Source organism: Pipra filicauda, unplaced genomic scaffold, assembly GCF_003945595.2.
Source record: "Pipra filicauda isolate LSUMZ 115617 unplaced genomic scaffold, ASM394559v2 scaffold274_size1021923_pilon, whole genome shotgun sequence".
Classification (NCBI taxonomy): domain Eukaryota; kingdom Metazoa; phylum Chordata; class Aves; order Passeriformes; family Pipridae; genus Pipra; species Pipra filicauda.
In genome coordinates, this window is record NW_024104392.1 from 759,990 (window position 1) to 783,946 (window position 23,957).

Sequence of the window (23,957 nt, forward strand, 5' to 3'; positions counted from 1 at the left end):
CATTTTCATCTTCTGGATTTTGCACTGAACTGAACACTTCTGAATTCCTGAGAGGTTCTTTCTGATAGTTAGGTAAGTTTAACCTTGAATCCCTTAGAAAATCCCTTAGGTAGCTAAATGAAATGTGGACAGATACTTGTACAGAAACATGTATTTCTTCCTGTAAACATCATAAGTAGGGGAAAAAAAAAAGGTGTGAATTAGACTGATGCAGTCTGAAGGTCACAGGCTCAGACTTTTCCAGGGTTCAGCTGCACAGTAATGGCTGCTTGACTGCATAGAAAATGGAATGCTTGTTTGAAAGAAATATCACTTGAATCTTGTAATTGTAAACCTGCTGCCATAATAAATATTGTTCAGAAGCAGTAGTAAATGAGATTTAAAGGCGTCATAGTCTCTTAACTTTGTGCATGATTTTTGACTGATATCTGGCTCACAAATGAGTCCCCAAGCACTGAGATTTCACACTTTGGAGAAGTGAGATTATACTCGAGTCAGGACCAACCACAAGATTCTTTTAAGGATTTAGCTCAGCTCAGCAGTACAGAGCTGTCTGTCTTGGTTATCACCAAAAAAACCCCCAAACCCACAGGGAACAATGATAAGATTAATAAACCTAGCGAAGAAAAAGTTCTCCGAAAGAACTCAAAACTTTCTGAGAAAGTCACTTACTGTGTATCTGACAATTTACATGTTCTGGCTGGATTCTGTTGTTTTTGCTTAACTTTTATAACTCCTGTGAAGTAACCATTAAACATTTATTTTGAAAGAATAAACAGCTGGGTAGCAGTATAATATACACAGTGCAAGTCTGAAATGAATGGCCTTAGAACAAAGTGCATCCATCAAAGGAAAAGAATACTGTGTCTACAACAAGCTGTATTGAAAAAAGGCAAATGGCTGAAAAATAAATAGTGAACACCTGTGCTGAATAAATTAACCAGCTGGTTGGCAATTTTTCATTTGACCTATCTGAAGGGGTTGCTGTTACAAGGCATTAATAAGACACATTCATTTTAAGATATTCCTTTGTTAGTACCATTAATTGATGAATGGTGGAAGATAATATTCTAAATTTACACAACAATTTGTCTGCAGATGTATTATTTTTTTCTGAATTAGGAGAAGAATTGTCTGCACAGAAGTTCAATTTGAGTAATTTTTATAGACAGTTCTTACATTATTCAGAGATATTTGTTCCTATAGGAAGGATGTCATGAATTTATATTATATACAGTTTTTAGGCTTTCATTATAAGAAGTGTAGAGCTGCAAATCGTGGAGATTTACGTATTCTTTGATGGGAAGTGAATAGAGATTTAAAATATGTAAAAATAACATTTCTGTTGCTCTGCTTTTCAGAGTGATATAGAAAAATACAATGTATTATGAATCCAAGTTTATTTTGCTTTGAAAAAGTAATAATCAAGTATGTTTAAAATGGGATTGAAATGTACATTGAGATTGGAAGAAGGAAGAAAGAAAACCTTCCTCTGAAATTTTGTGTTATAAAATGGCTTAGGATGAGTTAAATAAAAGTTTCATTCTTAGATATTGCATTAATGGCAAGAGCTTTTGCAGTTTTCACAAACACCATGTTCTGAATTTCTGAAAAATAAAATCCAAAATCCAAACAGAACCTAAAAATTTAATTGACTTCCATTTTTATTTGTTGCAGAGATAACTTTTTTTACAAACCATTTGACAAAGTACGTAGCTTTCCTTGATATTTTATAGTTATTTAATGCTTGCAATAGGAAGCAAGAAGACATAATTAATGTACAGCAGCAGACTTCTCTCGTTAGTGCTTCCTTGTAGCAGTTCCTGTGTTTCCCAGGGCAGTATTTTACTCCAGTCAGGAGGTAAGTGCTTCCTGGTGGCTGTGCCCAAGCTGATACTCCTTCCAAACTTTCCATGGGTCCCTCAGTTCCTAAGTGAGGAGCAACCTGTTCTTGTGGACAGAAATCCTGCCCCCTCCATCTGACTGCGAGGCTGCAGGTGTGTGAGGGAGCTTTTTGGTGTGTTTGCTGAATAATTCCTCGCTGTCCCCTGAATTTTAACCATCTTGTTAGTGAAATTTGGTGCTCTGTGTTTGCAGGTCACCTTTAAAATCATAGTTCATTAGTTTTCAGCCAAGATTAAATTGTTTATTCAGTGCATTAATGGCTTGTGGTATAAAGATAAAAAGATAGCGTGGAATTATTGCTGAAGTCCTTTCACTTACAATGACATTGATTTGATTCATCTCAGCTGGTAGTGTAAACTAAACCAAGTTCAAAAGTACTGCTTTCTAAGATAGGTGTCATTGAAGAGCAGGATAAAAAGAGGAGATGAGATTAAAAGTGGAAGGCTGCTTTATAAGGGGAATTTTAAAGGAATGTTGTGAAAAGGAACCGGCCTATGCAGAGAAAATGTTGTTTGGGAATGTCCCTCCTGTGAGTGGCTGCCTTCAGCCACAGCACAAATTTGGAACACTTGGATAAAAACAAGTATTCAGCAGCTAATTAGAATGCAAGGGCAGAGCTGAAAAAGGAATCTGAAGATTTTACTTACACTTTGGGTCAAAGTGGCCTGGTTCTGCTGGGATCGTGCCTGCAAAGGAGGCTCAGCCTGCAAAGCACTTCTGTTTCTCTTCTGTGAGCATGGTTTTTACAGTATCCCACCTTAATGCATATTTGTATTTCAGTTTCAAAGGTGTTTTTAATCCGTAGGGAACACCAAATCAAATTGCTTTACTGTTCCTATTTTAAAATATTACATTTCTGTTGTTTCTGTAGCTGTGTGCTGTTTCACCGTGAGGGTCTTGATTTTCCTTTTGAGTACGTGTAAAATAAGAAGCCAAATTTTTGTTGATCTTTTTTTTCTCAATAAAAAAAGTCCTCTTGAATTACAGCTTTGCAGTCAAAGAACCAGAGTTCTTTAGTGGGGAGTACACCTCCTTTTGGTCAGGATAAAGAAATTCTAATGCTTTTCCTAGAAATGCTGGTGGTTTTCATTCTGGCACCGACTCAAAACTTAAAAAAAAATTTTTAAGACTCTTCAAGACTTTTCCCCCCCTTGTGTTTTTAATCAGTCAGGATTCAGCTGAAGGTGTTGAAGAAGCTGGTGCACTGCCAAAGCTGCCTGTCCTTGGAGCCTCTGGTGCCAAGGGAGTTTCTCTGGAATCAGAGAAAGAGTGTCCAGCAGTGGAGAGCCCCTGCCCAGAGCCGGAGAGCCAGGAGCCAGAGCAGACCACGGGCACGGAGCCAGCGGGTGCCACGGAAGGGAATGGGGCAGGAACCACCTCTGGGACTGAAAGTTCTCCTGGAGAGTCCACTCTGGAACTGGGACAGACAGAAGCTGCACCCTCAGAAACTCCCACCCAAGAACCAAAGAAAATTACCTATTCCCAAATTGTCCGAGAAGGCAGAAGGTTTAATATCGATTTAGTTTCCAAGGTAGGAACCGAGTGACTTTTTTCATGGAAGTACATTTACTTTACTTGAATTGCTGAAATTTTAAGAAAATCTTTAATGTTGAGGTGACACAGTGCCTTTGAGGCAATCTTCAGATGTAAACAAGACTTGCTATCCTTAAAACAAATGGCTGTTTAGTGTATGTTCTGAAGTGTTTGTTTATAACCAAAGAGACCATAAAACGTAGCTCAGAAATATCTCCATAAAAGTGAATTTTATGAAATTTAGTACTTAAGTAATACCTGCAAAATTGCTCCTTTTAAATAGTACCGTTAAAAAATTAGATTTTTAAACAAGGAAAGTCAATATACATGTGGATTTTGGATCTTTTTAAAATGCAAAATAATTTTCCTGTTGGAATGCTTCCTGGGTGTTTGACTTTCCCGTGAAACTCTCATTACTTCTCTGTATTCAGACTAAAACACTGAACTGTAATAAATTTTATTGGAAGGAACAAGTAATTACAGTTAATCCATAGCATACAAGGTGACTAAAATTAGTTATTAATGTGTTTAATTCCTACTGGTGTGCATTTTACTTAGAAGAGAAACTATTAGTCTGACATACGTGTCGTGCTGTTTTAACTCTAAAATCTGCCGTTTATGTGCTTCAGAGTATTTGGATGTGGCCTTGAAAACTGTACTTCAGTGGAAATCTTTCTTCTGTGCTTTAGCCTGTATGTGTACTCTGCCATACAGGGAAGTTTTTTCAAAACTGAATGCTTAATTTTACATATTCTGCAGGAAAAGATTTTTCAAACTTCTGGAAACCGGAAAAGAAACTTTCTTCACTAATTCATTAAATTTTTTGTGAAGACACTATAAGATGCAAACTTTATGTTCCAAATGTTGATCCCACTTCCATGGATCGTTGCAAGGACATCATGGAAACACCAGTCAGGGGACAGTGGTTGAGCAGATCATTCTATTTTATGCTTTTTCTGTCACACTGTGTGACACGGTGTTAATTGCAGCAAATTCCAGAAATTCAGGCACAACAACAGTCAGCAGGACAAGACCAGGAGTTTGCACTGGTGTTTCCCTGGCTCAGGGACAGAGGCTTCCTTGTAGTGTCCTCACTGGTGTTCCAGTAAACCTTTATTTGGAAAATTCCTGTGTCATCTTGCAAATTCTGTTACTCAAGACCACAAGACTTTTCAATCCAGACAAACATCTTCAGTTCGTGGTTATATTTCTGTCCCTTCTGTATTTCATTGTATATTTGTAGCTTATAGAAAGAATAAATGTAGCCAAGTATAAATTAATAGAACAGAAGTGACTAAACCTTAACTGGGGGGTTACGGAATTTACCTGTGGAAAAGGTGACACTGTGATTTCAGGTAACTTAGGGAACAGCTACTGAGGATTTACACAAACAGCATCAGGAACTTCACTGACCCTCTTTGCTCACCCTTTTCTCTCTCCTCCCTGTGCAGTTGCTTTTCTCCCGGGGTCTGTTAATTGACCTTCTCATTAAGTCCAACGTGAGCAGATACGCCGAGTTCAAAAACGCCACGCGAATTCTGGCCTTCCGGGAAGGGAAGGTGGAACAGGTACTGGGAAATAACTGCTGCTTGGGTTTAATCTCATCTTCTGACAGTCAAGAAGCTTGAAATCGGTGTGGTGAGAATTTTATAACAATAAGCTGGTATTTTGCCTTAATTCTCGTTTTTATTTAATTTCTGAAAGAAAAGGTGTTTGCGTGTGTTATATGTAAATATTAAAAAAAAACCAAACTAAAATAAGATTGTGCAGTCCAGTATATTGACATAAATCTTTGCCTCAGGCTAAATATTTAAGCCATGATTGACTTGGCAGTTAATTCTTAAAAATTCATATGGTTTAGGTTTTAAAATTCGTAGCATAGACTTGATTTGTGTCTCTGCTACTTACAAGAGAAGTCAGTGTGGTAATGGCAACAGGAGATGTTGGAACAGTTAATTAATACAAACTCTGCTGATTAACTCTGCAGTCAGAGATGCAAGTGAAACTGAAGGGAAATAAAAAAGGGAAGACGCTGAAAAAGATTTAAAAATATTCTTATTGTAGAGAATTGGTAACTTTTGTTATAGTTATAATAGAAAATAACAAATCTGTACGAAAATAACTACAGTAATCTAAAATATTTGTTAGGTATTCAGACTGATGTTGCTTGATGCTTTTACATCTGAAGTTATTAACAAATATTTTGCAGGTGCCTTGTTCTAGAGCAGATGTGTTCAACAGCAGACAGCTCACCATGGTGGAGAAGAGAATGCTAATGAAATTCCTGACATTTTGTTTGGACTATGAACAGCACCCTGAGGAATACCAAGGTAGTGTCTCCTTGAACAGGGCACAATCCCTTCTTAGCAGTTCTTTCAGTGAGGCACAATTTTGAGAGCTCTCCTGTGTTTTCACATGGTTTATTTTTATGGATTCATTTTCAAAGTATGCTTTGACCTTTTCATGACCTTTTCACTTTGGTGTTAAATTCTTCTACTTAAGCACTTGCTCTTCTAGTTCCCACATCATTTATTATTTACATTTTTCTTTAACAGCAAAATTATATATTACATCAAGGTTGCCAATTGCTTTTTATCATTTTTAGGTATTTCCTCCCCCTCCCAGGTATTTTTTAAAATAATGTCATGCATCTGATTTTTCTTTCTGATTTTTGGATACTCTGTAAATCTCCACAATATGTCACCACAAAATCAGAAATGGAGAAAATGGAATTTTTTAACTTTTAAAGTAAATGTAATTTAATGGCTTGTAGTTGTAGAGGGCAGGTTCAAAGTGCCTTTATCAACTGTTGGCTTACTTAGATAAGAGGAAATCAGAATAGATTTGAGGTATAATGTGTGGAGAATAATGAGCATCGGGTCAAAGAGGGAAATTGGCTGACAGGAGGAAGGTGCTTTTGTTTGTGCTCAAAGAATGAAGTGACTTTCTCAGTTCTTGGGAGTCTAAAAGTAAACTAAGGCACAGGAAAAAAAATCTATCAAAAAGAAAGAACGAGGAAAGAGGAGTAGTTCAGGTATTGAAGTTTCAGACCAAAAGAGATCAGTGCTTTTGGAACTTGACAGTAGCTTAACCAGGCAGTATTTTTGCAGGAATCTAGTGTTAAGGAGAAATAATTGTTGGGACAGTGGTTTGAAGAGTTGAACAAGACTCTTAGATTAGTACAAACATTAGAGAAAATTATTTTAAACATATGCAAGAGAAAATGAGTCAGTACTGAGATCTGGTAAGACTAGGAGAAGGAGAGTTAATGAACTCCAGAAAATCCTGACAGGGCAAAGACTCATTAGGCTGAAGTGGTTTATTGATTACAGGTGATCCCAGTTTGCTGCTGCTGGAAGAAATGGAGGTTCCCAGAGTGAGGATTATAGGTGGTATTTAGAAAATTTATTAGTAAAAAAGGAGATGCCACATCAATTTTAAATGAATCCATTGATTCATGTACCTAAATAACATCAGATTCGTTTTACTTCCAGAGACAGTTAGACAGATTTTGTTCCTACATTTTAAAATAGCCTGGGAAGTAGTTGGGAATATTTTGAGTCAGATTAGGCTGCTGTAAAGACTTCAGAAATTTAAAATTGCTCTTGGTGAGATCACTGCATTTGTGGGAAGGCAGACTTTTAATAGGGAGAGTTCATGAGAGTAAAGAATTTTTTAAAGCTTTTTTCTGTAAAATACAGAGTTATGTAAGAAGCTGAAGTGAGGAAAAACTTGAGAATTTTTTTAGAATGATAAAGCCCCAAACCCTGTCGTTCCATGACTTACTGCATGGCTGTACAAAGGGCAGTAAGGTACATTTGTAGTAAAGCAGTGGTTGACTCTTGAACAGAATATATATCTTGATAATACTGCTCTCTTCATTGATGGAAGTGTTTCTGAATTCCTTATGAATTTATCCAGGACTTTTCTCTCAGGATTGGGAGATGGAGTGAGATCAAGTCTAACAGAATGAGTAGGTGAAGCCATATTTACAGTCTGGAGACCCACACAGTGGGCTTGTGGTATTTTGAAATATTTTAATGGAGTGATATTTCTGTCTTGTGAGAAAAATCACCTTCTGGGAGTAAATTTCTTGAACTTCCTTGACTTGGATGATCCATTTTCAGCAGGGTGTTTGTTGAAAAACTCACTTGCTTTTGTTTATTGAAACGTAGAGGCCCTTGTGTGAGTGGGAGCATATGGGACATCACAGAAGTAACGCTGTGCTCTGCACCTCAATGTGCTTTTTCCTCAGACCACGAGAGCAGCACGTTTGCTCAGTTCTTGCAGACAAGGAAGTTGACCCCCAGCTTGCAGCACTTCATCCTTCACTCCATTGCAATGGTTTCAGAGACTGAGAGCAGGACTCTGGAAGGTCTTCAGGCAACAAAAAAATTCCTGCAGTGCCTTGGCCGCTACGGCAATACCCCGTTTTTGTTCCCTCTCTACGGGCAAGGGGAGATCCCACAGTGCTTCTGCAGGTAAACCCCACTTACCCAATCCATGCCTTCCCAAAAGGACCTCCTTGGTAATCTGATAGATGTCATTCAATAGGAATCTTCTTGCTACGGGTTCATGTTGGTTTTCTGTGCTTCACATTTTCATTGGCTGTGAAATTCCCCTCGCTCCAAAAAGAAAAAGAGAACAAAAAAATTTGGAAATGTCACTCCTGTAATACTCTGCAACAATTTTCATTGTATTGCAAATGCAGCTTGTAATAGCTGGTGGCTGTGGTGGCTGCCTGTGGTGATAAGTCCTAGGAAATGAGAAAGCCTTAATTTAACTCACATGTAGCTCTCACTTTTTAAATCTGGCAGAGGAGACTTAGAGTGATGTGTGTCCAAAAGGGTGGCTGTGCTTTGGGTTGGGTTGAGAAAATCTGTGCTTTAAGTCTTCCCTGAAGTTGCAGGAAGATACACGTTGTCAGTTTGTGTCTCTAACTAATGCTGAGAATGCATCTGCCATTTAGACGTAGATATGAAATAATGGGCTGGATTTTTAGGAAAGTAGCAAAATTGTGCCACGTGTGCAGTTTATTATTAAATTTGAATCAAAACCTAATTCTTTCACCTTTCTTATATCACAGACTTGTACAAACAGGGCAACTGATGTGAAATCATTTCCTTGTCCTCTTGGGGATCATTCTGTAGATGTGTCTAGACCACAAGCTTCCCCCCATGAATTGAAGAGCAGAGAGGATCCCGTGCAGCCCCCTTGCACTGAGCCCCACACAGGCTGCATTTTTACATTCTGACATCTCAAACAGCAGCCAAATGTTCTCCACTGCTTGAGCCTTAGAAAGTAATTAAAAGAACCCAATTCATTCCAGGATAAAAGAGGATCCACTTCAAGCTCTTTACTTACCTATGGTCAAGTGACAGTGTCCTTATCCTGAGGTGTCCTGTGGTCCCAGCAGTGGAACTGGTGATCCATGCTTTTGTGGCCCATCAGGAATCCCTGTGCAAAGGGCAGGTAGTTTTAATTTTCAGTTATTTCCAGCAGTTCAACTGGCTTTCAAAAGGCTGAGGGTGTTTTTCTCTCCTCTTTGCTTTTGCTGGCAAGGCAGTGTTTCCATCTGCTCCATGTGGCTTTTAATGTGGTAACCTGTAGGTCTGAAGTAAACATTAGCTTTGTTAAAAAAGGCAGCATTGCCTGGTGAGGCCAGTTTGGCTGAGTGATATATTTGTACATCAGTCCTTTAAATAGCAGTGCAGGCTCTTACCTGCTTTGTTTGTGGTGGACAAGTTCTGCTTTTTACATATGTGCTGCTATTAAATTCTGGTTTGCAGCACGATGTTGGGCATTATCTTCCTGTCTTGTCTCTTTGATAGATTCTGTTTCTTTTTTCCAGAACAGTACTTAAATTACTGCCAGGAAAATGGCCTTAGCAGCTTGAGCCTGTTTGGCTGTATGTAGGGTGGATGCAATTATGTGTTGATAGAAACGTTCTGGGATAATTGTACTCCACTGAACAGAAATGTTATTTGGTACCATCTTTTGTCAATAGCCTTTCAGCTGTTCCTTACACTGTGTTTATGTGGTGATTTTAAAACATGTGGATCTGTGTAATTAGGTGGTTGGACAGACAACCTGTGAAGAGGAATTGTTTTAGGCAACTACTCTGAATACAGTCATGAAATAGAACTTGTGTTCATGGATTTTATGGATGGACTTCATGAGAGACCAGGTATCTGTATGTGACCAACAGATTAATAAACCAGAATATTATCAGAGCCATTGTACTGGTTAGGCAGTTAGGCCTTCCTTGACTTCAAATACCTGAGAAAAAGAAGTGAATTTATATTTAAAATTAGAATTTTAGTTGCATTTTTCCCCTGTAGGTTTTTCTCCATATAGGTTTTTTTTGCATTCTTGAAATTCCTTTGGCTTTATTTTGTTCATTAGCCAGCACATATAGTTTTTTGATCTGTAACAGCAATATATTTCAAGAGTTAGCCATAGTGCTCTCTAGAAGTATTATAAATATTCTTATCATAAAATCATTCCATGACGACAGGAATTCTTCAGATGGCCTCAACTTTCTATTTATGTCCATTGATCGCTGCATTTTAGGGGCTTTTTTGCTAAAATGTAAAGTCCTACAATGAAGATGGTATTTTAATAGTTGAAGCAAATTAATCTGTCAAACCAAGAAGTAACTATACTTTCAAAAGGTTTGTGTTACAAAGATTCTAATACAATTTTTTTTTTTTAAATTGCCTTTGGTTTATTGGAACAATTTAGGGGGCAATCACAATATTTTTTGAGATGAATCACAATTTTTATCTGTGGTCTTCCCTCAGGATTATTTCTCGCTGAAAGTGAGCTGTATCCAAGGAATCCTGCTCAGGCTGGGGAGCAGAGTGGTGACACAGAGCCTATAGATCACAGCCCAGAGCTTTTATCACCAGCTTATCAGGGGAAGGTGTCACCTGCTCTGTGATTTCTCACCACTGTTCTATATTCTGTTTAATGTAAAGCTCTTAAGCGTTCCTTGCAGCCAGTGACACTGTGTGTTCTCATCAAGGCTACTGTTATAAATGGCACACATGCATATTGATGGGAATGAGCCAAAGGCATTTGGAAGTCACATCCTTGCATCCCAAATGAATTCTGCATAAACACCACAACGTTTTAGAACTGCTGACGACACCTGAGTGAGTGAAAGCAGTGTTAGTTCTTTATTGGTTTAAGCAGGTATGGTTTAGGAGAGAAAATTATACTTTTATGTCACTGTAATGTACATCCCAGTATGTTGAGGTACAGATGTGAGATTTCTGTCTCCACAAACTGGATTGGTGGAACAAGGAAGGGCATGGGAAGCCTCGAGCTCTTCCAAGCAGCAAAACTTTACTGGCCTTTAACTGCTTCCTTTGCTTCAAACTTCGTGGTACAAAACTGTTCTGTCTCTTCCTTTCCAGTGATGTAGCAGTGGTTTGATGTTTAGCAAAAATGAATATAGTAATATCTCATTCTTGAGGAATATCAAAATGATGTGGTAAATGTAAGACACCAAAACGTCTGAGGCATCCAGGGAAAGCAAGATGTGGTTTGCAGTTTGCTGTTGACATGTTGTTGCAAATCTGTGACCCAGCTTTCCTTTCCTTGAACAAATGTCCCCAAAACAAAGCTGGAATTGGGCATCACTGTAAAGTCAGTGATACAACAGCTAGAATACTTAGTGTGATTTTTGATGGAGGTTTTTTCTGGTTGTAGAAAACATTAGAAAATACCCCAAATATTTTCTGATTTAGGAGGTTAATGTTAAAATTGTCAGCTTTCAAATTTTCCTTTGTAACGGGAAAAAAAAAGATATTTTAAAGTATGAAAGAGTTGTTGAATATGAGGCCATAGTTGCTTTTGCATGCTTTACAGGATTCCTCTTTGGTAACTTGAATCTCCTTTCTTCCAGTTTTTCAGAAGCAAAAAAACTTTGGATTTTTTTATGATTTTCAGGAGTGTTTGGAATGCTATTTTCCAAATATTTTTTCAAATAGTTTATTTTACAGTTCAACTCAAGCATGCCTGTAATTTTCAATTTTCCTCAGAGAGGAGTTCTTTCAATTGTACCTCTCCTCACCCCTGGCCAGTGCTTTCAGTGGATGACAGTGGAGGTTGTGGCCTCACCTCTGTGGCCTCACTCAGTTCTCCACAGGGTCTGTGTTTGCTGGGCAGTGTCACCCTTTTTAGCAGTTGCTGCAGGTTCCAGCAGAAATTGGTAATTTTTGTCTCAGTGACAGTGACAGCAGTAATTTTGTGATGGAGGAAAGATCTGATTAAGAAGTTCCATCTCTTTCAGTCCCCATATTTACAGGAAGATTAAGAGTCCGGGCTGAGATAAGATGAATTGTGTGATTGATTTGGAGGGTTCCTGTATGTATTTAAAAATGAATAATCAGTTTGTACCCTTACATGTGAACTATTATCTACTGCAAGTGTCAGAGCTTCTGAGGTAGTCTCAGGTCCTTTAACATTCCCAATTACGTCCCTGTTACAATCTCTTGGAAGGTTTTAGTGGTCTGAAGTCAAGACCACACTTCAGGAAACTTGACTGTAATAAGCACTTAGAATTGATACATCAAAACTTGAATGCAACACCCTTTTCAGTTAACTCCATTCATGAGTGTCATGACTCTACATGTAAGCAAAATACAGTTTTCTGTTTGTTAATTGTGTGATTTGGCATTTTAATGAGAAATTCAGGTACTGTTTATTCTTGTACAATCAGATGTGACAGATTTGAGTCTGAGCATGTGTGCAATCCTGTGCAAGTGTGAAACAGTCACAGGTGATTTAAAAAACATTGGCTGTATATGAGATGAGTTCAGTCCTCCATTTCATTTTCACATTTATATATCTCTTACCACTTACAATTATTCCATTTCTCTGCACCTCAAAATGTAAATTGAAATTACTGATAACTTGTCACTATTCTCTGATTTGTACTGAAATACTGAATATATGAGTAGCTGCAGTGCTACTCTCTTTGCTTTCCTCTTGTTTCCACCTGCATTTCAGGGAAATAATAAAACTTCCAGTGTAGCTGGGCTTTTAAAGACAAACTTGATGTATTTCTCCTCACTTTGTTGGCAGATGAATGTGAAACGGGCAGGCATAATTAGCAGGATTGTTTGTAGGATCAGTTGTTTGTTTTTCCCTCTAAGGAGAAACTCTTGCTTGGGATAAACATGAGGGAAGTGAGATAATCCATCATTCTGAGACCTGTTCACTAGTGATGGATGGATAGATTGGTAAAGTAACTCAATAATCTTCATTTTTTTCAGGTTATTCACAGATCAGTGAGCCTTGTCGTTAATAAAGCTATGGAATGCTTTTGTGTCCTTGCCCACATTATTCCTCAGAATTTGACAGGAAAGACTTTTAATTTGGAAATAACCTTTGTTGGGAAATGCATTAAGTGTATGAAACTCGGAAAATACCTTCCCATTTTAGATTCTTTCTTCCTTCTCAGTGAGTGTTTGTCAGTTCTTTCATGTTTGGAAATTATTTTTTAAACAGAGCTTTTCTGATCCTCGTTATTTCCCTGACCAGAAATACAGTGTTCTGCAGGAGTTTATACCTTCAGCCAATAGAATATATCACATGGGATGCTCTGGATCATATGGGTCTTGTCAAAGTGTATTGATTTCAGATCCCTAACTAGGCATGGAAAGTTTTCAGTCAAGGAATTACAGGGGTTGGAATTACATTGTCCTACTCTCGATCATTCTTGGTACATTTGAAAAACATATTTGGAACCTAAAGGCACAAAATACAAATGCTATTGTGAGAGGCCTTTTCAGGATTTAATAATTAGGACAATGATGGTAATATGAGGAAATATCTTTAATACATTATTTGATATTGCCTCCTGACAGTCCCTTAGCAAGGAAATTCCTCTCTGGCTGGGTGGGGATGTGCAGATCTGACTTACAAGGTCTCCCTGAGAATTATCCCTCAGACATGGGAATACGTTCCAGCATTATCAGGAGATCTGTGGAAATGACATGATTGTTTATTATTGCAGCAAAGCTGAGAAGTGAAGGCAAATTGCATTTAGCAAAGTCCTTTTTCATTAAACTAAAGACAGAGAAAGGGAGCTCCGAAAACACGACAAAATTAGTAAAACAGTCCTTGAATTCCACTGAGGGTTAAGATAACTTGAATTTTTATGTCTTTTCTGGAGGCAGAGAACAAATAAATGGGTTCTCTGGATGAGCTAATGCTTAGTGACTGGTTTCTAGTCACTGGTTTTGTGCCTCTGCCCACGGGTCTCTGGGGGGCACAGTTGTGGTGTCATTGCAACCGGATGACCTTGTGTGAGGAACAGCTTCTTCTGGAACAAGGGCGATGGAATTCGAGCCAGGCAGGTCCCATCCTTCCACCTTCCACGGAGATGAGTCTTGGGAGTGAGTTTGTAGTTAACTGCCATCACAACAACACAGAAATAACTGGACTTTTTAAGTTATTTTTTCCTTTTTTTCCTCTCTCCAGCTCTGTGGTAATTTCTTACAATTCCCACAGCGTTTTTACCATAATTTCTAGGATGCTTGTGAAATAGTTGAACATGTTTCCTGATGGATTCTCACCTCACTTTCATATAAATCATCTGTTTTTTGAGTTCAACATCCCAGAGAATGATGCTTAACCTAGATCCATTAAAAGGTGGTGTCAATTGCAGGATCTTTGAAAAATTTGGAGGTGATAATGCTGTTATTTTAAGAAACAGCACTTTTACATTGTGATTCTGGCCATTCTTGACAAAACTTAATGTCTCTGGAACTGCTTACTTCAGACCTAGTCTCAAATTCTTCACCTCAGATTTTGCATTTTTGCTGACAGTAGCCCCATATTTAATCACATCCCTCATTATCTTTGTACAGTGTCTGGATTTACTTTGCAGTTCCTGGAAACACAATAAATTTATTCTCAAACAGAACTTATTTATTCCCTTTTTGCTTCAACAAGTGACAATATGTTCTCATAATACTTTCATGGGACTTTTTCTGACTGTACTGTTACCCAGATAAATTTTCAGAACTTTTAACTGTTTGCAAAAACTGTAATAATTTTAACTTCTCTTAAAATTTCCTTGTGAACAACTTTTTAAGTTGATTTGGTAAACACCGAACTTTGACTTTTGTATGGGAAATCTGTGTTGGGAAGATTAACCATCTATTTTTTTTTTAGCTGTAGCCATTTTAATTATTTGATTTGTCTGTATTCTGCTTGTCAGGGTTTTTAGAACACGCAGCAACATTGGAGGAAATGCTGATGTTTGAGGGGCCTTCCAGAAAACACAGAATTTAACATAAGAACCAGGTCACAGCTTGCTCTGTGTGTAAAACTAAATTGAAAGAGGAAAATTCATTAATTCAGCACTTGGCATGTTTTTCTTTGATCTTTCTCCAAAGCTTGCTGTGCTGGACATGCAGTATTCAGCTTTAAGGAGAGAAGCAAGCAGTTTTTGCTATAGAAAACTGTACAGTTAGAGGGAAAAATAGTCAATTTTTTAATTAATTACTCAGTGAATTTCAGGAAGTAGAAGACAAATTAGATGCTAGAAATACAAACTATTTTTTTGGTGTAAAACTGTGATACAGTTTTCAAATTTTTTTTTTCTGTAGTTTGAGTGAACTAAGGGTAAGTCTGTAATTTCAGTGTGTTTATGGTATCTCTGGACTGAAAATCGAGATGTCAGATGGAGACACATTCTATTTTTGTTCAATTAATATCGGAGAGCATTACATCAAAGCAGTAAACTCCTCTTGTATCAACAGATGCAGCAACCCTGCAGCCTATTTTCTCTCTTGTTACATTAGTGTTTAATTAAAGAAAACAACTAGTTGGAGGCAGTTACTTTCTGTGGAATGTAATGAAGATTTATTTTGTAAGTGACCTTCACTGTATTAGCTGAATCAGTAATCAGTAAAATTAATAGAATAATCAAATTATATACAAACTCATAAATCATGGTGAATATGCTGTCAAAACCTCAGCTTTTAATATGTCCTATTGTTTCACAGCTGTATTAAAAACTGCAACTGCTGAGTCCTGCCTTGATGGGGACTGAAATGGCATTTAAAGACTGTGGATGATGGAGGGCTACCAGGCCAAAAATTTTCACAACTCTTAATTTAGCTGTAATATGATTTGATGTCAGCAGGGCAGAGTTGAAGCTGAGTACAGTGTTGTTGCTATCTTTCAGCAAAACTTGAATTATTGGGGTAGGCAGTCGCCAGTTAATTAGAGTAATATCAGTTTAAATGTCTGTCATTTAGGGTTAATGGTATCAAAGAGTTGCCTTGTACCTGAAGTACAGTCAAATCATCTTGAATAGCCCATTGTATGAAAGTAATGTTAGCACAGTGATTTTACTTTGTCATAAATTACTGGGGTGCCATTTAGTTTAATATTTCAATTTCTGTATTTAAATAATTTTGGCAAGTTCTCCCCGATTGTGTCATTTTTCGTGCTGGGCTGTTTAATAGGTATTTTGGCTTTCTGTAATTGTTTAACAACACAATCAAAATTCCTTTCCATTTTCATTTAAAAAGAGAAGTTTTCTGCTGACCTCTTATAAAAACAGGTCATGCCCTCCTCCTCTGGATAGAAGGCTACTCTTGGAAATAAGTAATTCACATTTTTGTGCAGCCAAGCAGCAAAGTTCTTTCAAAGCACACTAGAAAAATCAAGTGCATATATCAAAAAGCCCCTGACTGTGGTTGAAGTCAAAGGAAAGATGTAATTTAATGTTTTTAACTAAGGAATCTTAGTTATAATTAAGTTAATAGCGCTATTCTTGCATATAACATATGAAATAAATTCATCTGAGTTGGTTTGAAAGATGCTGATATCTGCTTTGTCAGGCAAGGAGCCATTGATTGCAGCATTAGAGATAATCAGCCCGTAGCTCAAGGCTCTCTAATAATCCTTCAGTGGATGTTTAACCTTTGTGTCATCTCCAACAATCTCCAGACAGCCAGGACTGGGATTCAACATGGGGATATTCTGCTGCTTTTGCATGAGCACAGGGGTATTTCCAGGGAACTGGGTGTTCTAGTTTGGGCAGTGGCAGTGCTGGTGCTGACAGCTCCTTGGGCTGAGCCTTCTGGAGTGAGCTCAGAGGGAGGGTGGGTTGGGGACACACTGCAGCCCTTTGCTGTGCTGCATCAGGCCATCCAGGTTTGAAAGGGGTTGTGGGACTGACTGTCTTTGAGTTGCCTCATAGGATGTTTGAGTGACAAAATTGATTCCACTTTAGGAAGTCACGTTTGGAAAGTGAAAGTTTTCTTTTCAAGTTGACCACCTACGAAGAGATACCAAAATCTTTTACTTCAAAAACATAAAATGGCAGAATGGTTTGGGTTGGAAGGGACCTGAGAGACCATCTTGTCCCACCCCCTGCCATGGGCAGGGACACCTTCCATTAGCCCAGGCTGCTCAAGCCCCATCCAGCCTGGCCTTGGACACTTCCAGGGATGGGGCAACCACAGCTTCTCTGGGCAGCCTGTGCCAGGGCCTCATCACCTTCACAGGGAGGAATTCCTTCCCAATATCCCATCTAACCCTATCCTCTGGCAGTGGGAAACCATTCCCCCTTGTCCTGTCACTCCAGGCCCTTGTCCAAAGTCACTCTCCAGTTCTCCTGGAGCCCCTTTAGGCTCTGGAAGGGGCTCTCAGGTCTCCCTGGAGCTTTCCCTTCTCCAGGTGAACCTCCCCAGCTCTCCCAGCCTGGCTCCAGAGCAGCGGGGCTCCAGCCCTTGGAGCATCTCCGGGGCCTCCTCTGTACTTCCTCCAGCAGCTCCACTCTTCCGCGTGTCGGGGCCCATGGAGTCAGTAAATCCATCCTGCCAGAGGGCACAGAGCTTTGCCTGGCTGTGACACACAGTGATTGCCATTAGTTGTGATGGGAATAACCTTTGTTTTTCCCTGTTCCCAGGCTGTGTGCTGTGTTTGGGGGAATCTACTGCCTTCGCCACCCCGTGCGGTGCCTGGTGGTGGACAAAGCCTCTGGCAGGTAAGGGTGACACAGTAACCTTCTGTTTGCACACCAAATACAGGTGAAAAATGTGGGGAGTCAATTTGAAAAAAAATGATTCTTCAGAGATCCTCCTTGGTATTAATAACACATCAACCTTGATTAAAAGTAATTTGTGTATAGGTCCTCCAGAACAAGGAAAGTGGGTCTAGAATATAGAAACTAAATTAATTTCCCTGTGATATTACTACAGCTCCTGATCACCCAAGCTTGGAAGACAAATCATTTCAGCTGCCGGGGGGCTGGTGATGAGTGATGTTAGTTTTCCTTGTGGCCTTACCTACTCTAATTGATTTTCATCAGATGACAACAAAGCCCTCTGTTATTGCATTTTTAAAAATGGAGCTCACCTAAAGACTCATCGGATTAATCTTTGCTGATAATGCATGTCACTCCAAGAGAAAAGACTTTAATGAGTTTTTAGGTAGATTGTTGTCATAAACTATGCTGCCCTCTTATCCCAGAATAAATTCTTTTACAACAATATCAGGCCTGTAGGCAGGTTTAAAGTTGAGCTAAGAAAAATCAACCCAGAGTTTTTCCAGTAGTGGCATTTTTCACACCTCTGTAAATTGTTATGTTTCTCTTACACACATTCTGTCAGTTATCAGCTTAACTGCTGAATTTACTCTCTTAAGAGTTTGTTTTCAGCTTAGTTTATATAATTGAAAGTTTTAGATGTTCTGTTGAAAATTTTGAAAATTATGTTAGAAATGATGTAGTAACATTTTATTAGGAAAACTAGTTTAAATGATGGAGGGGATGTGTTTACTTTCCAGCTGCACTGCACATTGGATTCCTTGAGCTGCATTTGTCATGGCATGGTCAAGTAGTAGCTGTTTTTCCCTGAAACTGTGTAAACAACAGATTTTATCTTTCTGTCAGTTCCTGCAGATTCTGGAGTTCATTGCACACTTTCAGACTGTGAGATGTAAATGTGATAGCATTTCCTCATGTGTGTTCTAAATGCATAATTCATATGCAGATGAAACTATGCTCCTTTCAGAAACTCTGCAGTTTATTTTAACACTAATATTTGAACTGTTACTGTAGGAAACTTTATTTTCCAATAATGTTTAAACAGTTAACTTGCTCTTTCAAAGGGACATTCTGAAGACCTTTGAAAGTAATATTTTCTTTATAAGGTTATATGTGTTCCAAAAGAGGTGGAGTGCTGCTTTTCCATTAACATGCTTTTTTATGTTTTGAATCTAATAAGTTCCCCAGGGTTCAACACAGGTTTCAAGTATCTTTTTTTAGGCTATTAGGCTGCTTTCCTGGTTCACTTATGACATTTCAAAATTGAAGGATGGATTTTTGGGGAACAGAATTATTGAAATACTTTTAAAAGACTTTATCAGACTTTCATTTTTCCAAAAACACTGGGCTTTTAATAATGCCATTCTCTGATGGTGAATATGAAGAAGCACAACACATCCCAGAGCACTGTTTCCTTTTCTTTCTTCGTGTTATCTCCATCCTCACTGTGTATTCCCTCCCTGCACCAGCATGTATTTCCTCTTGGCTTTGGGCTTCAGTGTTTTGCCTAATAAAAATCAGCTATCAAGTTGTTAATGAGGCTATTTATGAGATACTGAGCTTTTGAGTCAACAGACCATTAATAGTAATTGGTAATAGGCAATTTCATATCTGGTTGTCAGTACAGCTGGCTCTGTGTTCCAGAGGCAGCTTCTCTTGGTTACAAATAGCTTACACTCACCACAGGAGAAATTTAGTCACATTGTGGACGATTCATTTTAGAGCATCTTCCACAGTCTTCCAGGCTTCACCCATATCTTAATGCAATTATTTTTTCACTATCTTTAATATTCTTGGTTTAGGACCTGTAAGAGAAATTTATACTTCTATCAGCAGCCTTGGTTTTCTTCTCAAACTTTTAGTTTAGCATTTAATTTAAAGCCCCTAAATATCATCAAAGTTTATTTCAACTCCTTTCTAGACATGGCTAACATTGCTTTTTCACATTTTCCTACCCACACCTGTACATACAGAGAACAGTAGATTTCATTCCCAACTCTACAATTATTTTTATCATTTTTCTGTAGTACTTTTAATAGTTTATGAAAACAGGATTCAGGGAAGACAGAGTGAAAGTATAGAAACTTTTAGACATCCCTATTTTAAGGTTTTGGTAATACACTTGAAAATACCTGTTTTTTATGTATTGTACCAGGTCTGCTGTTTTAATATGTTTGCAGAACATATTGGTAGAACTCTGATGCTCTGTTAGAAAATAAAAACCACATCATATTTTTGAGGTTGAGGAAAAAGCACATTGAATGCACGAATCATACTTTTGTTGTTGTTGCTTTTCTCTGTGTCGATTGTAGGTCACTTTTGGGGGTCCACATGATAAAATTCCATAATAACGGCAGGCGTTTTATGTTGATCACACTTTACATATGTTTCCAATTACATAATTCTGTCTCAAAATGGAAGAGATGTGACAAATGGACATTTATACATCTGTAATAAAAAGCTGTAGCAAACAGAGTAATTTACATATCTGAAATACTGCGGGCTGGCTCTGGCAGTGCTGCTGAGTCCATTTCAAGGATGTCGCCCTTAGTCCATTAGTTTGGATAATGAGCCCTATAAAGTACATTTATAACTCGTGGCACTGCAAGGAGATGGATTCTAATTTTCATCCTTTTATCTCGACACATTGAAAGAAGGTCAATGGAGGGTTCGGGATGATTCATTGTCCCAACACAGATCAGATGACAGAGACCTGATAATGTCAGTGCACAAGTGTTTGCTGGATTTGGGAGCAGCACTTGAAAGAAATTCTCTCAGCATCACCCTTTGAAGTGAAGTGGGACTGAAATTAAAGCACTCTCTTTCCCTCTCTCTCAGTTTAAAATCTTATCACACGTATGACCTGATGCTATTCCTGAACAAAGGAGAGGAAACAACACTTAGCAGGAAAATAAAACGTGTCGTTGCTTTTGCTGGCTTTGAGTGATGCAACATGACATTTAATCAACCTTTCCCCTCTGATAATGGTTGGGGGGTGGCAGGGAAATTGTTCCATAAACAATAAGAAAGGTTATAATTAGAAATGAACTGCAGCAGCTCCATTTCCTTGTTTATTTGCAGTATTCAGATGAGAGCTTGAGAATGAAATCACTGAAATTAATAGTAAGGGAAAACTTCTTTAAGTTGCAAGTGAAGCACATGTTGAATAGAATTTGAAACTCTGAGAATGCTATGTGTTAAAACACTGCTTGTACTGTTACATTTCTTTTAGTTACTGTTTTCAAGGTACCTGTTGAATTTGAGTATAGGAATATATGTAAAATTGGCTGGTTTGAGTCCTGTATTTTAAATTGACTGAAACATTGATAAAGTCATTCAGAAGAATTTAATTTAAAAGAAAAGGTAATTTTCATACCTGAAGAAAAAGTTAAGTAAAGCTAATTTGCTTTATTTATTTATCAGCAAATGTTCTTATGCATGCTTTTGTTACCCTGTACTGAAATTTCTTATTATGGTTTGGTTTCTTTTAAACAGATGCAAAGCTATTGTGGATCATTTTGGACAAAGAATAAGTGCCAACTATTTTATTGTGGAAGACAGTTACCTGTCAGAGAGCACATGCACAAATGTGTGTTACAGGTATGGAACAATTGGACAGATCTGCCTTTGCCTTCAGAACAGTTCAGATATTATTAGCAAAGCTCTAGCAGTGAGTGCAGTGCAGAAATAATCCTGGGCACTGGAGGAGCAGAAACTGCAATTCATGATCTCCCTGCTGTATTTCCCCTTAATCCCAAGTGTCCTGTGCTGCTTGGGACACTGAAGTACTGGAACATGCTGCTGCTAATCTTGGTCAAATAGACAAAAGTTTGGGTTTTTCTTTTTAAATCAAAAGGATATTCAAGCTTTAATGCTGAATAGTGCATTAATGTTCCAGATGTGTTCCTACTTCAGCAACAGGCAAAATATCCCACTAAGAATCACATTAATAAAGATTATATGGTGAAATAACCTTGGTATTACCAAAACGATGATTCCAAATTGCTATTTTTTACATGTTTTATTTTTACATAATTATATTTTTTATATAATTATTTTTACATAATTGTTTTATTTAATTGTAGGCAGATCTCCAGAGCAGTGCTCATTACAGATCAGTCTGTACTAAACACAGATGCAGAGCAGCAGGTACACACCAGTTTTGTATCACTTGTCTTTATGTATTGTATGCACTAATATTTAATTGTGGGAGGAATTAATTCATGGTTTTGTTTCCACTTGAATCCAGAATTACTGGTAATTGTTTAATTTGTTTTAGTCTATAAAACTATTACAAATTTTAGTTTAGTTTAGTTCAATTACTTGGGTTTTCCTGATTGGAAAATGACACTATATTCAATATAAAAATAAAATAATAAAATCACACTATGATAGAGTTTCTAAGATGCTGTCTTTAAGGTAGTTTATTTTGCTTGCTTTTTGGTTGCTTTATAATAAACTGTTACCTTATCTTAGTATTCTGTTAACTGTTAATTATTTACCTTGTCTAAACTTCATTCAAAGTTCCTTTTTCTTCCACATTCTCTTTTACTGTTGGAAGTTCTTACTGTTCACTGCCAGATCCTTCCTTAAATGTTTCTGCTTCATCAGCCTCTGCAGTCCTTAATTTTGAAGGATACTAATCACTGTTGTGTTTCTTCTGTGCTAGTAAGCCAGCAAACCAAACTGTTTCCCTGTCTGCAGTTACTCCTGTGTTGAGAACTGTGCTGGTTTTCTCCTCCTCCCCGATACTCTGCTTTACCACAGCCTCTTCTGCTTCCCAGGTTTCCATTCTGACAGTGCCTCCCGTGGAACTGGGCAAACCAGCAGTTTGTGTCATCGAGCTGTGCTCCTCGACCATGACCTGCATGAAGGACACCTGTAAGTCAAGAGGGTTTTCCCCTTTGACTCTGTCAGCTCTGAAACGAAACTGAAAATGGTGCAGTGGGAGCTTTTTAGCTTCTGGAAGTTGTGGTGGAGGTGGGATTATGTCCCTTTATGAGCACAGATGAGAAGATATATCATGGTAGACTTATCATTATATGTTTGAGGTAAAATTATAAAATTTCTTCTCAGAACTTCATTACCCCATTAGATACTTTAATTCTAAAAATATGAGAGATCACCTTTTCAGAAGGGCCATCCCAGTATTTGCATTTTCTATGTACAGAGCTTTAGGACTCAGTTGTTGGTATTTTATGTGAACTGGAAATAAATGAGCAACAAAATGTTCTTACTGGGTATTTATTTTTCTTTCTAAATTCTTCTGCTGAATTCTGTTAAGTAGGACACTTGTGGAAGATAAATAGAATTAGAGGTGACCTAATGCTTTTTAACAAAAAATAAGTAACTGTCATAATAACCAATTTATTTTACTGTTACCTAGGCTTGAACTCAGTTCTTTGCGTATGAAAGAAGAGTGAACTAAATGATGAAGTCATTCAAAGTTATATTTCCTACTTAAATAATAATAAAAAAAATTATAAGCCTGTAATTAAGAACTTAGTGCCATAAGGCATATTGTTATTAATTATCCCTTAAATAGCTGCTTTTTTTTTAATTTAAAGGTTCACAAAATATATACAGCAGAAAGTGAAACTAAAGAAGGATTGATGTTCAACGGATATAAATTACTAGTTTCTTGAAGGTTTTTATGGTGCTGAAATATTAAGGTTTCAGTTATTTACTTTTCTCCATAAGTTCCTTTCATTTCAGAAGAGAAGGTACTGCCTTCCTTAATGAAATTTGTCTTTATGTGTTGAAATAATAAAGTTCTATATTAGGCATAGCCGAGTTCCAGTTATGGGACATATTTCATAATCTTTTAAAAAACTTTTACATCATTATCTGCAAATGGATTTTAACCTGACTGATTTCTCCTTGGAACAATTATTTAAGATAAGTATACAAATACATCCCCTCTTTGATCACACTGCATAAATGACAGGCACATCATCTGTATTGCCAGTTGAGTGGAACCAAACTCCTTCACTTGCCCTAAAACTGGAGGCTGTAATGATGAAATCATGAACTAAACTCATCGTTCTTCTGGCTGCAAGAATTACTTGAAGACAAATGTTGGCAACCACTGTAACTAATGCAGTTATACCTGAGTAAATCAAATATAATCAAAATATATACTGATGACTGGGACTCACAGCCATAACCTTAAAGATAATAAAAAAGATTTTATAGAAAGTAAATGATGTGAACTTTAGTGATTTATAGCTGGCTATTTTTGAGGAAAAAATAGATTGTATCCCATTGTTTGGGATTGTAAACATCTAGTTAAGGTTACAGGGGCACTTTCATTATCACCACCAGTTTCCTTGTAGTTTTTTTAGTACATATGCCTTTTAGGCAGAAGGTTTGGTTTGGGTTGAATAAAAAATGAATATTAATGTTTGAATATAATCTGTTTGTGTGCAACCTAAAGGAA

General features: G+C 37.6%; 1 protein-coding gene across 1 annotated transcript in view; it reads left to right on the forward strand.

Annotated features, from left to right (window-relative positions):
* CHM (CHM Rab escort protein) overlaps positions 1 to 23,957 on the forward strand; it is a 50,830-nt gene that overhangs the window by 17,411 nt on the left and 9,462 nt on the right. The window contains exons 5-12 of the mRNA XM_027737458.2: positions 3,073 to 3,436; positions 4,890 to 5,006; positions 5,648 to 5,768; positions 7,694 to 7,919; positions 17,381 to 17,458; positions 21,014 to 21,118; positions 21,604 to 21,667; positions 22,303 to 22,399. Coding sequence (XP_027593259.1) covers positions 3,073 to 3,436; positions 4,890 to 5,006; positions 5,648 to 5,768; positions 7,694 to 7,919; positions 17,381 to 17,458; positions 21,014 to 21,118; positions 21,604 to 21,667; positions 22,303 to 22,399 — 1,172 coding nt within the window. The remainder of the gene's footprint in view (positions 1 to 3,072; positions 3,437 to 4,889; positions 5,007 to 5,647; positions 5,769 to 7,693; positions 7,920 to 17,380; positions 17,459 to 21,013; positions 21,119 to 21,603; positions 21,668 to 22,302; positions 22,400 to 23,957) is intronic.